Source organism: Sphaeramia orbicularis, chromosome 7 (assembly GCF_902148855.1).
Source record: "Sphaeramia orbicularis chromosome 7, fSphaOr1.1, whole genome shotgun sequence".
Classification (NCBI taxonomy): domain Eukaryota; kingdom Metazoa; phylum Chordata; class Actinopteri; order Kurtiformes; family Apogonidae; genus Sphaeramia; species Sphaeramia orbicularis.
Genome location: NC_043963.1, coordinates 37,598,337 through 37,613,635, shown reverse-complemented (window position 1 = coordinate 37,613,635; position 15,299 = coordinate 37,598,337). Strand labels below are relative to the sequence as shown.

General features: G+C 37.9%; 1 protein-coding gene across 2 annotated transcripts in view; it reads left to right on the top strand.

Annotated features, from left to right (window-relative positions):
• Positions 1 to 15,299, top strand: part of cpne5a (copine Va) — a 141,666-nt gene that overhangs the window by 62,564 nt on the left and 63,803 nt on the right. For both annotated transcript variants that reach the window (XM_030138231.1, XM_030138230.1), the window contains 3 exons: positions 3,974 to 4,037; positions 10,464 to 10,567; positions 10,788 to 10,892. In XM_030138231.1, the coding sequence (XP_029994091.1) occupies positions 3,974 to 4,037; positions 10,464 to 10,567; positions 10,788 to 10,892 (273 nt within the window). The remainder of the gene's footprint in view (positions 1 to 3,973; positions 4,038 to 10,463; positions 10,568 to 10,787; positions 10,893 to 15,299) is intronic.

The following is a 15,299-nucleotide window of genomic DNA, read 5'->3' as shown; positions in this document are numbered from 1 at the left end:
GGAGACAAAGTACGACACACATTTACATGACCAACTGATTACAAGCATCATTTCCAGCCAGCTTTCACATTGTAGGCTCTGTTCACAGCAGATCATACAGGAGGTTGGACCACAGCAGCACATTTCAAATAATTTCATCATCAAAGCTTTCCTCCCGCCGAGGAATCGTCAGTGAATGTGCACAGAGCGAATGAGGCTTCTTGATGCAGGACACTTTATATCACCGGCAGTCACATTTCAGCAAAGACTTTGTTAGAACAAGCAGGAAAAACTGTCAGTGTGTGCAATAAAAAAGGAACTCATCCCCACAGATAAATGACAGTCTGTATTTATCCGTTCGGCGCTCACTTCAAGTTTACTAGTCATTGTCAGAGAAAATGCCACACTCAATAATGCATGTCTAATTTAAAAGACCATTGCCCTTTTGGTACCTGCTCTCATCTCCACTGCTGAGATTAGAGGTTGGCCGGTGTGCAGCAACTAAAGCTGATATTTTACCAATCACTGGATCTTATTTCCCAGTTTGAAAGCACCAGTGGTCATTAATGTGACCTGAGAGAGATAAGTTGACCTGCGGAGTGTGTAGGGTTTAGTGCCATCACAGCTAAGGGGCTCACAGCCTTTAAAGCGTCATCAAACCACACTTCGGAGTGAAACATCAATAATTCAAGGACAGTTAATTCACCTTGAGATTGGTCTCCATGGAGCTAAGAGATAGAGCCAGAGAATTACGTGTGCCCCCTGAGAGTGTGATGGCTTCCCTTTTATGTTTTGCTTCATTAAAGGCTGAGGTTAACATGGTCCTGTGCCACACTGTACATATATACTGTATGAATGTGCAGCTCTATTGTCAGTGGAGGTGTGCTGATGGTAGGATAGCGCTATTGATCAAAGGTGATAGACTTTTTTTTATTAAGCATTAAACTGCATGTGCTATGAACCGGGGAAACACGAGAGAGGCCATCACAGGTTAATGGAAACACCCCTTACCATATCTCTTAAAATCATCATAAACATTTCCTGCATGGACAGATAAGAAAGAGGAAACCGAGCTCCATATCTGGGATCATCAACTGCATTTGAACAAAGGCCATTTTTCATAATCCCACTGGGGGTCAGACTGCCAAATATCACTCCAGTAGAGAAAGAAAAAAATGCACCATGAACTAAATACTGTTTCTTGTGACATTTTCTAAATGCATTAATATTCTGAGGGTTGGGTGGGAAGCTTTGGATGTGGATCCATAGGCCACTAGTTGATGACCACTGCTCTGTATTGAAAGTGCAGCATTTTTCAGTGTAGATATTGTGGGGAATGGGGAAAATATTACTATTATTATTATTATTATTATTATTATTATTTTTACCTCTGCCAAGGAACGGCGGAGGTTATGTTTTCATCAGGGTTTGTTGGTCTGTCTGTTAGCAAGATAACCCAAAAAGTTAGGGGTGGATTTGGATGAAATTTTCAGGAAATGTTGATACTGGCACAGGAAACAAATGATAAAATTTTGGGGGTGGGGGGTGGGGGGTTGATGAAATTTTCAGGAAATGTTGATACTGGCACAAGGAACAAATGATTAAATTTTGGTGGTGATTCAGGGGGGACAACTGATCTGCTTTGGCGGAGGTCTGTGCTCTCCGAGTGCTTTTCTAGTTTTTTTTTTTTTCTTTTTATCTTCTTCATGTTGTATTATCTTGCATCAGATTCTTTCAAATTTAGCATAATTTTAGTCAACCTACATCACCTATGGAACTAGATAAACTGGGGAAATTGATACGGCCAAACTGAAAAATCCATGCAGCAAAAAGGATTCAGTTTACTGTGATTCTGGATGCAGTCTATAATTGCAGAGTGGTGGGAATTATTTGCCCCCTTTGACTAGTTTTCATGCTATTATGCAGAGGCTTTGTTGGTGGAAAAGTCTTGTATTGGGTCTGTACATCATTCCTAATAAAGAAAATTCTAAAGTCGCTGTTTGTTTTTTTTAAGGTGTGATGTTAACATATAACATTAGGCTAATATCAGACTCCAATGGGACAGGGATACCAGTGAATGCATCATGAAAAGAACTTTAAACTGTGACATCGGGGTTCAGTTCCTGCATGAAACTTTGAGGTTCTGTTCTTTATCAATCGGCTGAATTATTTTATGCTTCCCATTACAGTTTAATAAGGTTTAGTAAGTTAGTAAGTAAATTTTATATAGAGAGCACTTTTCACAGACAGAATGACAAAGTGCTTTACAGTGCAAAATACAATTAAAATACCATTAAAAATTAAAAGATTTAGGTGCCACTGTTTTTTACAGTCAACATCAGGAAAAAATATGGTTTGGGTTAAAACAGACCTCCATGTTAGGTGTGTTGCTTACATATTTCAGCACTGCAAAAATCAAAATCTTAGCAAATTTTATTTTTCCTAATTTCTAGTCAAAATAAATAATTCAATATGTTTTTGGTTAATTCAAGCAAAAAAAATCTGCCAATGGAACAAGTCAAAATTATCTTGGTAAGATTTCTTGAAATAAGATTTTCAAGATCTATTGTGTAAAAATAAGTTCTTATATCTCCATGAAAGGTTACACTTTAGGTGATTATGTCTTATTTTAAGTGTGATGAGATATTTTGACTAGAAATAAGAAAAATACACTTGGTAAGATTTAGATTTTTCCAGTGAGTATAATGATAGTGCATGGGCAGACAAGCACACAACAGTGTACCGTGGTTGTCTGCAGACAAGCAGGTATAAATTGTCTGCCATCATATAAAAAGTGACTTGGGCAACTAAACCAAGGGGGTAAATACAGATACCTGAGTCCAAATAGTACCTGCAGTAAAAGTATTGCCATCTCACATACATTTACTTCAATACAAAAAAAGACTGGAACCCATTTTCTTTCTCATTTTTTAGTGGCTAGTGGTTGATGATCACTGCTCGGTTCTTAAGATGTCTCTTGTTGTACCCAGTATCTGAACGTCACACTTCAGCTAATCCTTGTAAATAATGCAAGCTTGTGTTGCTAGTGTCAAATACTGCCTCTCATTAGCGGTGTGGCTTCCTGTATTTCTGCATCTCACATCAGCCATCACAGCTTGATGAGGATCTGCAACAAGTTTAACCTTCTAATGATTGGTCTCCAACTCAGGCCACAGCAGGGCTCCTGTGTAATTTCCTTCTTTATCTGGAAGGATGACAGGAGTGTCAGCAGCTGGAGAGCTGTATGATTGGAAAGTAGATATGCTGCTCGCTTTGTGTGGGATGTAATGGGCTTTATCTTTTTTTTTTTTTTTCATCTTCATCAGATACATAGAAGTGTTGAGACTGGAAATGCAGATATTTTATTCTGCTTCAGAAAACACAGTCAAGAAAGATTTAGTAACAATGCTGCCTCGCTTTCCGTTAGTGCCATTGGATTGACAAGCTCCTGGAGAAGTGATGTATTAAAACAGACATGTCGGTAACTTCATCTGCTAGAGTGGGAGTCAGCGGTAAACAACTGCAGACCTGAGATGATCCTAAGCCTCAGCGTGATGTTACAAACACAAATCAGAGAAGCTGTGCATCTACATTATACAAAAATGCTAAAAGGCCAGAACTTATCTCTGATACAGTTTGTGCAGTGAAACTCAGAATGTGCTCATTAATGCTGTCAGACCGTCTCTTTAATGTCACACACAGAAAATATATGTTTTATGAATTACAAAATAAAATACGACTGCTTGACTCACTTTGATCCTCATAATTTATATTATTTGCGTCTGGCAAAGTCTCCTGTCTCCAGTCCTCTCTTATGAGAAAAGTTAAATTATATCTTTATACAATTAATTTAATTAAACTTCATCAGTTGATTGGAAATTAATACAGGGAATGTTGAATTTACTTGCCTCATGTTTAAGTGAATTGTTTGTATCAAAATTCACAGCATATTCTGTTGCAGTTGTACAAGTAAACACTGTGTTTTTCTCCACAGTGGCATACCTGGGAAGAAATGTGGCACCATTATTTTGTCTGCGGAGGAGCTGGGAAACTGCAGAGTGAGTTCCGAATGTTTACTGTGTGTCAGTGTGTGAACTATACTGTGGCTTTCAGGAGAACTTGCTCTAATAATGATTTTGTAGAAATATACAGAAACAATATTTATATATTGCTTAATTTAACTTCAAAGTTAAAAGTGAATTTAATTTCAGAGCTAAAGTTAAAATCAATTATTATTTTGATTTCATTCCCTTAACTTTAACTGAAAATGTGATCAGAAACTACAAATATATGAGTATATGAGTGTTACGCCCTTGATTTAACTTTTATTTGTGAGTATTATTACTAGTAAGAGTACAAATAAGGTGGTTGCTTTATTAAAGGGAGTTGCTGATGAATTTCTGTCAACAGCTTGGCAGTTTTACTCATAATCTTTGATGATCAAGATGCAAAAAATATATATGTGTGGGAGTAATAGCATTTGTCAGTGTTTTAGAGATCCCCTCAAATTTTGTCCATGTTTTCAGATGATCTTATGTCTTCTTAATGCTTTGTCGACCCTCTTAACCACTCAACTCCAGAGTTGTTTTGCAGCGTTCACAGGGAAACTAGGTGCTTTAACATCTGTGTGGTATAGATGAATTGAATCTATTCACTGCTGTCAGTGTGCAGTTGCGTGTGACACTCTTTAAGGAAACGGTACATGTGGTGTGAATTATATAATACATGTCTTGAAGTGTTTACAAGCCCTGTGAACTGAAGTGGATTGTTTAATAGCTTTGACTTCAGTTAGATATATCACACCATAACTGTCCTCATTAAAGCAGCAGGATATGCCATGTAGCTGAGCAACTGCGTCTGTCATTGGGAAACTGTGTACATAGCAAATATGCTATGAGTTTCAATAGCTATTTAATGAGCTCGTGTTCATTCCAATCACTAAAATGGGCCTTTCGTCCTGTTTGTGGGGTGTTAATCCATGAATCTGCATGAATAACCTGTGTCCACTAATGCCCATTGGCTTTCTTCCCACAGAGCTAAATGAAGATCATAAATAATCACATTATACTGCTGCTGCTGGAGCAGGAGAAAGTAGCAAGACTTATTGGCCAGAACAACTGGCCTCTCTCAGAGGCTATAAAGCAAACCACTGAGCTGCAACTACTGTGTAAATGTTTTATGATAACAAAATGCATGTAAGCACCTAATGATTCAAATCGTCCGATTTAACTTCCCGCCATACATGTCAACTAAAAACACTTAATTCATTTGACTTAACAGTATTTGATAGAGGACTTGTAGAGTTGTCCAAACAGCAATAAACAATGAGCCAGACAGAAAACACAATGCTCATAATAAAGCTGCCACCATAACTATTACAGATTCTGCTCCGTGGGATTGAAGTGTCAGTGTTCACAGGGAGTGAAATCAGTGAGGGACTGCTGTGAGTCATCAGGTGCCCTGGATCTGCAATGACAGCAGTTAGGATCATCCCTGCAAAGTACCACTTCAACAGGCGATTTTGTAATATAAATGCAAATGATCATCACTGATACAAATGACCATTTCCATTCTCCCAGACTCAATTAAAGAGCCACAGACATGACGCTGTCACCCCAGACTTCCAGTGTTTACTCAAAAGTTAACCCTGGATGGAAACTCAGTGTTTTAAAGGAGAAAAGGGAACTCAGACAAAAGACAGACCTACAGGCTGCAGACCCTGCTGTCAGTAGACAACACACCTGTGATTTGTAGCTGTTTGGAATAGCTGCCATCCATCTGGATGGTGTTTATTCTGTAATCCACTTGTGACCAATAAATAGAGGCAGCAGATTCACAGCTTCGCCTGAGGTAAACACTGCAAGTCTTGTTTGGGGAAACTGAAACCAGCAGACTGGGGATAGACTGGGGGAGTTCTGCAGGGACTGTGAACTGAGAGGCAGGTTTGGCTCTCACATGTGTGGTGGATTTGCCAGGTATCATTAAATGGAGTAACAGGCTCTGCATGGATCAAAGAGTTCCTCTTGGCTGTTGTTATCTCTGGCTCATACTGTGACGTGTAGAGGAGTGACTGGCTCTGTGTCAGATACTCCTCATACTCCAACCACAGCCCTAACTCATGTAGATTTAAGTAAGCCACACTAAATTTTACATAACATAGCACTGATCTGAGACTTTTATTCTATTTATGCATTTGTGATGTTGGTACTGTGTTTTGATTTTTAATTCATTCAGTGTGTATGAAAATATAATAGGTGCATTCTTTTCTCAGTAATTTGTTTACTGAATAAACTCTCACAAACATCAAGAAGATCATTTCCATGGAATGCTGTATTGATTACTTAATTACCATTGCTATTATGATTTCTTCTAGAATGTATATCTGTTTATATTATAAAAGTCAAGTGACCTCTGTGTGCTTGTGTGTGTGTCCGGGATTCACACAAAATCCAGAACGAGCTGACTGCTGCAGTTTGGCAGAAGTATGTATTTTTGGTCAAGGAAAAGACTAGCGAAAACAGCAACCTGATAGGACCAATATTTTGGGAGATATTAGTAATTTTTGAATACAATTGCCTTCCAATCCCTTTGCTGTGGCCAGAACACTTTGGCGACTGCTGGACAAATGCGATACAGCATGCATGAATACACAACAGTATAAAATCTACCACATGTAGAACTCATGGATCCCCATAGGTCAACATTGCTAGTTTTAGTTTATCACTGTGGCTGTTTTCAGACAATTAATTACACTTTGCGTCATATTTTTTTCATTCCATTACGTTGTTTGTGTTTATAAAACTGTGATGAAAATCTAAGGCATTAACCCAAGGCATACAGACAGACAAAAAACACCATCAGATGAATGCAGTGTCGAGTGAAACATGTAAAGACATTGTGTTTTTCACCTTCTGGCTCATGATTCAGTCGGTGAGTCACTATGTCATCTTAAAGATGTCATAAGTCTGTGTAATGTGAACACAAATATTACTGCATCTTCCAGTCCCACTTTGTGAAAGTGACACTGAGCATTGCTTTGCCTCTTACTCCATGCAGTGATATCTTAGTAGAGCAGACAAGGGTGCGAGTTGCACCAAGTATTCCCTGGTGCTTCTAAACCTCAGTGGCTGAGATGAATGTTCTGCCTTTTTCCCCACTTAATGAGAGAACAGTACTCAGGACCAGAGTGAGTGTGTGTTATCAGTGCCTAATGAAGGCTTAAGGCACCATGTTGCTATGCTAGTGTAATTGTAGAGGCTGTGACAAGATGAAGCAGGACAGTTTTAGGATTCTTCTATGGGTTTGAATAAAAGGACAAAGCAAATTCTGCTCCACTAACACAAGGTATACAAGGTTTTCATTTTAATCCACAAATGAACCACAAAAATGAAATGTTCTAGAAAAACCATCAAGGGAGAGTTTGACAATTCAGGTAGAAAAGGTCCAGTGGATGGCTTTTTGCCATTTAGCTGATGCGTATCTTAGTACATGAACAGGAAAAAAACAAAAAACAACAACATTAACTTTGCCTATATTATAAAAACACACATAATATCTTAAAATGACAATAGGGAATTGAAATAAAACAGCCCTGAGCTACTACTGGATGCTTTAATCAGCTTTTTACTCTCTCCTCTTTAAAGCTTCACTGATTGGAAACATAAAATATGACTGGAAATAATAGTGCTAATCACATTAGCTCCTTTTCCAGAGTTATTACATTCACCAAGCCGGTTATGTGATCACTCCCGCCTGTCGATTGGCCCGTTTTTCTCTCAGCAGAATTACACAAAAACCACTGCAATGATTCCCATGAAACCTTGTGGAAAGATGAGCATGAACTTTAACCTTTGGATAAGAGAGAAGCTAACTCAGAACAAGACAATGAGAGATTGCAGACATTTGGCCCCTCAGATCATATCCACACTAGTGGATGATCACCTATGTTGTGGATCCAATGAAGGAAACTCTATATGTCAGAAACGTTCATCAAATATGAATTATTTTGAAATAAATATATATTCCTCTTGATGATTGGCAAGACGTGCATTATCTTGATAGAAATTGACATACAATGTAATTTTTTTTTTTTTTTTTTAGGGTTAGAACGGCCTTTCATTTCAATTGTGAAGAATATTTAAACCAAATCCACATCCAAACCATATTCAAGGAGGACTAAGATATGATATCAAGACGTATAAAAAATGTTCTTTATATATGTTTTTCAGGTTAATGTGCTGTAGATTTCCAGTTACAGAAACAGAAACACCAGATTTAATCCACTCATTAGGGTGAGGATAAGACATTATTTTTACCATGCATCTGAAATATTTCCTCAATTCACTCATTCACTATTCCCTATAGAATAAACACCCAGTTCACTTAGTAGTGTAAATCTTAGATACTGGAGCCAGATCCTCAAAAGGATTATGCAGCTGTCGCGGGTGCAAAACCAGTGCAAAGGAGGCAAAAATATAGCATGTAATTCACAAAGCACCCATAAAGTGTGGAATCCACTGACTGCACTGCTAAGGAGATAGCACCAAGACCACGCCTATATCATTTCTATGGATGCAAATCAGGGAACATTCCTGCAATACATGCAAAATCAACCCCTTTCTATGCAAATAAGCCTTGTTGCAAAAACCATCTAATTCACAAAAGACAAGTGTAAATTGCCGCATGCAGATCAGTTGCTCCAATTGTCACCGGCAGAAATCTGGTGTAAAGTGTACACAAATGCACCTCTGAGTCACTGTTTCGCTCAGTCTCTCGGTTTATGAGAATCTTTGAGCTTGTGAGGCTTGAATGATAATGAGATAATGTTCAATGATAACAAAAAACTCCAAGGTTAGATATTAGAAGGATCAGCTGCAAAATACACTCTGTCACAGTTTGGAAACAATGTGACACACATCCAGCTGCAAAATCCTGCATACTGTACATCCGATAATACATGAGATTCTTTAATGAGACATGAATCCATCTGTTTCATACCTGTTACAATTACATTAAAACTGGATCTTATTTTGACAGTAGGTTGTGTTATAGATGGGAAATACTAGACAAGTATGATTTTGGAGAACTCTGTATGTGTGTCTGCTCATTTAAGACACACAACTTAAAGGTTTTGTATTTTTTGCAGTTTTTATTATGGACCAATCTGTTCCTGACATATGAAGAAAATACCAGAAACACAAGAGATTAGTGCATTTAATTAGTACAAAATCTCATGTGAATAAATCCTTAAAATAGATCAGACTGTGGGTATGTGCAAGGTGGGATACTGTGAGTTGACATATAAGGTGCTTACTATTCACTACAGTAATCTTGACCTTTGTTGCCATGGTAACAGTTACACTAACCGGTGGCACCACATGGCAAAAAGGAAGAAGACACTGATCATAATTATCAGTTTTATTTGTGATTTAAATTTCTTTGCTCTCTGAGTGACCCTCTTGTTTTACTACTCTGCTCATTTTCCTCTCAGCAGATGCTTAAAGTTACAGGCTGTTCTGCTTTGTCGATCACATAAGTGAAGTGGTAGGGCTGAGGGAGCGGCTGGTCAGAGGCACAGCACGCTGCACTAATGTGGGTCAAAGCAATCGATAGAGGTTCTGCCCAGCACCATGCTGATTCAGATCTAACAGCTGCTCCTCAAAACTGTAAAACCCCAGAAGACCAGCAGGATGAAAAAAGTCATCTATTTACTATTCTAAGACACTCAACTCCATCCATCATGTCCTATGCTTAAAAATATGATGATTAGATGGTTACATAATGCAGATTACATGTCTGAACCATTTCAAAGAGGGACAACACGGTGCTGAGACAAAAGTGACAAGTTACGGTTAACGTTTTGCAGATTTTATTCAGATGTGCACATTTACCTGTCCACTCTGTGCCCACTATGCAGCCTCATCATTACACAACGCAGACTAATACCCTGACCACAGGGAGACTATTTGGAACCAAGAGCATTATGGGACATATTCATTGTCCTTGTAATGGCAGCACACAGTGAAATGCTACCTAAATGAGTATAATTATGGTAATACCAGCCTTTCTAATGTATCATTAGCTGCACTCACACCCTCCACATCGTTTTTGTATACAGCCCCCCCTCCTCTGTGTGCAGGGTTTTAGAGACCATTTCTGTACTTCTGCATGGTCCCTCATACTGTTAGAATAATTATATTCAACACAAGGTATTTTCAATTTGATTTCCCTTATCACATCCATGGATGCATCTGCAGGTTTCAGAAACTAGTGCCCACTGGCTGCGTTCGCTCTACTCTTATTAGGATTCAGTCAGCACTTTACTTTTATTTGGTGCTTTAATGCTTTTATGTCTTGGCACAGCATGTATAAACAAACAACAGGAGGTAAACAGAGGCAGAAGAATGGATTTACAATGTCCTTTACCTTTTGTCTCCTCATTTTTCTGACTTATGTTTCTTGCTCTGCTTCTCCCCTATCTGCAGGATTACGCCACAATGCAGTTCTGCGCCCACAAACTGGATAAGAAGGACTTTTTTGGCAAGTCAGACCCCTTCATGGTCTTCTACAGAAGCAATGAAGACGGCACGTGAGTTTGCCACTTGCTTCTGGTTCTCAGCAGGTTTTTAATTTTAGCTTATCAAAGCCAGCTAGGAGAGCCTACTGCGACGATCAAAGTGAAGGAGAACTAAGGTTGAGGGAATTAAACCGGGATCTTTTTAACTCATGCCGACATAGTCTTAGTGCAAAACCAGTGGGAAGAGATTTACGATTGGAATTTTAAAACACTTTTGACCCCATGTCTCCAGGTTCACCATCTGCCACAAGACTGAAGTGGTAAAGAACACACTGAACCCTGTGTGGCAGCCCTTCTCCATTCCTGTCAGAGCTCTCTGCAACGGAGACTACGACAGGTAGGATGGATGATGATGTGAAATAAAGCGCATACCCACACACACTCAGATGGAGGGTGATGGAGGGTTTCCAGTCGAAAATCAAGGCTGCAAACAATTTCAGTGGGCTGTTATTGCAGAATGGGTTGGGTGCGTCGAATTTAGACGCCATTGATTTTCCTCTGTTATTTTATCTGCTGCTCAAATAGAGAATTATTGCAGTCCTCTCTCTGACAACATGCTACCTTTGTCTGGCTGTTCACTGATTTACCCATAGCTGGCATTTCAAAGCATTTCAACTTTCTGATTGGCTGCTCCAGTGGCATCTCCTATCTTATCTGAATCTCTGCAGAGTAAAAGGCCTCGTGGGAGACCCGGAGACAGGCAGAAAAATAAAAAATGAAGAGGGGAGGGAAGAATGGTTGTGCTCTTGGTTGTACAGACGCTGACAGGTGGCTGTGTCTCAGTGTGTGCAAAAGCATGAAAGTGTGTAGACCCAGACAGCCATGAGACTCGCTATAAGTCATCAAAGAACATGTCAAATCTTGCCCTCTCCCACTACACCAGGTGTCAGCAGAGGTTCAGACCCCGGTCCTGTCTCTGCTCACCTGTCCAGAGAAGTTAATTGGGTCCGACAGATGGTAACGGACACATGAAACATACCTATATCCCCCTGCAGAATTTGATAGCAGGAAAATCTATTACAATTTAGGCTCTGGCTTTTCTTCGTATGAACTATTCTGTTTGCCATCCACAGGGGAGTTTTCTCAGTTTCTGCCTTCAGTTTGCTATTTCTCAGCAACTTGAAACCATGTTTTAAATATAAGGGCTCTGTAATTGTTGCGGCTGCCCTCATTTTGACCCAGAGCATGTGCATTTTAAGGATTCTAGGTCTGAATTTTCTTGACTCAGGCATTTTCACTTCATAGATAATGCAGATTTTTATATTTTTAGATGTTCTTTTCTTTATATTTCCTCAATCACTAGGTACACTGTTGCCCGTAAAGTTAGAATAATAATAATTTTTTTTTTTTTTTGCCTTTTCTCACGAAATAACTGCGATGATGTGATTTATTCTTGATAGATAAAGTGTAACTGGGACTCTTAGTTAAAGGTGTTTACTGATGAATAGGAATAAAAAGAGAAATGTGTTTGAAAGAAAAATTATTCCAACTTTATGGGTAACAGTGTAGATTTACACAGATTTCAGTGGTGGGATTTGGAAAAAGTAAATATTAAATGCTAAATGTTACTTATTACTCTGGTAAAAAAAAACAAATAATAAAAAAAAATATATAGGTGAATTGACCACTTTGACTATTTCTGATCGTGTCTCTCAATATGATCGAGCTGAAAAGTTCTACAAGCATAAGTTTATACCAAGAAATGTGAACCTCACATGATATTTGAGAAAAACACTTTGATTAACTTAACAAGTTTTATTAGATCTCACCTACTTGCTATTCAGTGAATGACAAATGCCAGCTTTTCAATCATACTTCCCATGCCAACATAAAATATTGTCATGGGAAGTATTTTATTTAATGCAACTGACTGCAGTTATTTAGATTCACTTCAGCTTCAAGCATTTTCAACTGTCAATCACAGATAAAAAGATAGCATCAGCAACACATTAGTGTCCATCTAACTAACACACACAATAGATCATTTAAATGCTAGCATACACAAATAAACACAATGGAGTGAGTTTCTGTCGTCAAAAATGTTTGTTTTGTTGCACCTGTACTGAAAATGCTATACCTGGAGATGTTTGTCCACTTCTTTTATTCATAAGCACTCATTCCTAAGGTCTCTGCTCTGTATTCTGTATTTAATGGGTTTAGTGCAGCCTACATTTATAAACTCTTCTAAAAAAACGTATCTAAATGAATTAATACGTTGAATTATTGCTCACACTGATGGACTCTGTGTGTTTGTGATAATGTTCACACCATAACTCCATAACAAATAGAGATAATGTCATCAAATGTTGACTATGGCCTGCCCTGGTCACATATAAATTTGTTGTCAGGAGGTCAAAGTTCAAAGTCACACGATGACATTAGTTTCCTCTATGCAGGTTATGTAGTTGCCGTTTAGTTATTCAGACTTGTGTCCATTTAACTTAGATTTTAGTGTGTTTCTGTTTATATGGATATAAATATATATTGTGCCTCATATTTTAGAAAATAGAATTCGATCTAATAAAAAAATCTCATAAAATGGAAATTGAGTGAGGTATTCTAAACAGGTACCAGGCATGGGTCAACACCTCTTTTGAGTGAAGTGTTGTTGTGATATATTTTACTATAATAAAACCAATAAAAATGCCTCTGCACCCTAACATTAGACTGTCTGTCAGCAGAATTACATAGAGACTACTGCACCAATTTTTATGAAAAGAAGTGAAGGGCTAGGACATGGACCAAATGAACCCCTACAGCAGGGTACTCATATGAAGATAATCAGGCTGTTTTTTTCCTGATATTCCCCCTTCCCGACCAAGGATGGCAAACACCAGATTATCTTATGTTTTATAAAATTATCCTATAGTATTATCCTGTGGTCTGAGGTGTGTTAAGAGTGAATTTGTTCCGATAATAGCTCCGAAACGGGTCAAGGCCGACAATTGTAAATATTAGATTTGTTCAATTTTTACAACCACAAATGTTCATGTGTGGGGAAAGCCGACAACCCCTGAATCATGACTCTGTGAATTGTGACATGGAACAGAATGTAACCAATAAAGAAGCGAACTGACTGAGGAACAAGGAAGCAGGCGTAAATGAAAACAAGCATGGCCGACCTGAAACACAAAGTTTGGTGGACCTCAGAAATCTATCAAAATTCTGAGTGATCACTGCGATTTTAACGCATTTTGTCTGTCAGTAAATTTAACATTAGATTAGATTACATTACATTACATTAGACTTAGTCAGATTAGATTAGATTACATTACACTTTATTACTCCCACTATGGGGGAATTGGTCAAGGAAAAAAATCTAAATTTTGCCAAGTGTATTTTTCTCATTTCTAGTCAAAATATGTCTTCACACTTAAAATAGATTTTTTTTTTTTTTTTGCTTAATTCAATGTTTTTTGTGTAATTCAAGCAAAAAAAAAAAAAAAAATCTTCAATTGAGCAAAAAAAAAAAATCTGCCAGTGGAACAAGTCAAAATTATCTTGGTAAGATTTCTTGAAATAAGATTTTCAAGAACTATTGTCTAAAAATAAGTTCTTATATCTCACTGCAAAGTTACTCTTTTGGTGATTATGTCTTATTTTAGTGTGAAGACATATTTTGACTAGAAATGAGAAAAATACACTTGGTAAGATTTTGATTTTTGCAGTGGGCAGCAACAGAATAAAGTGCAAGAAAAAATATGCATGCATGAAAATAATGCCAAAAACCCCCAATGTAAAATAATAATAATAATAATAATAATAATAATAATAATAATAATAATAATGATAATAATAATAATAATAATAATAATAATAGTAATAATAATAATAATAATAATAATAATAATAATAATAATAATAATAATTAGGGATGCACCGATCTGATACCAGTATTGGGCATCAGCTCCGATAGTCAGTGTGTGTAGTCGTAAAATTAATACAAATGCACCGATACCACTTACGGCCGTGTGACATTCACAGTTCAGTGCAGCAGGTACGCGGTGGTGGAATCATGTGTGGGGAGTGTGAAGAGTGTGGGGATTTTTCAAAATAAATGATAAAAGTAACGCTGACTGCAAGTAACGTTAAAGACACACACAGATACGGATGGAGCGTTCTGTCCGTCCTCTGCGTACATTCCATTCGTTTTCCAGGTGTTTGCAGATGCATACCCAGACGAAGAATACCACCGAGAACCGTGGAGGTAGAGGATCTTTTCAAAGAGCGACTGTGTGAGTTAGAGAAAAACTACTAACAGATTTAGGACAACTACCCAGGGCTGGGCCGGTTTCCATCCTACTTATAATACTATGGAGGTATGGAGCGGTGCGGACCGCCGCCAGCGGAAGTGAAAATGAAACTTACTGCTCATTTCTCTTTTCTCTATCTGATGAAGCTTCACTTTTAAGCCTTACCAGTGAAAACGCTGCAGTATGAGTATCACATTACTGTTACCTCTCGTCTCCATGTTTGTTATTACGGACTTTCTTCTTCTCAAAAACCTTTACTCTTCTTTGTAATATTTGTCCAGTATGATTAATTAAGAGCGGCATACCATGGTGAACTAATTGAGAAACGCTCATTCCAGCACATTAAATGTCAGTAGCAGCACTTTGTTCCAGTCAGACTAATGACAACGACAATAAAGCACATTTACAAAAGGAACTGAGAACTGGAATGGAATTATTAAGTACTCGTATCTGTAATCGATGTCGACAAGTACTCAAATGTAAGTACTCAT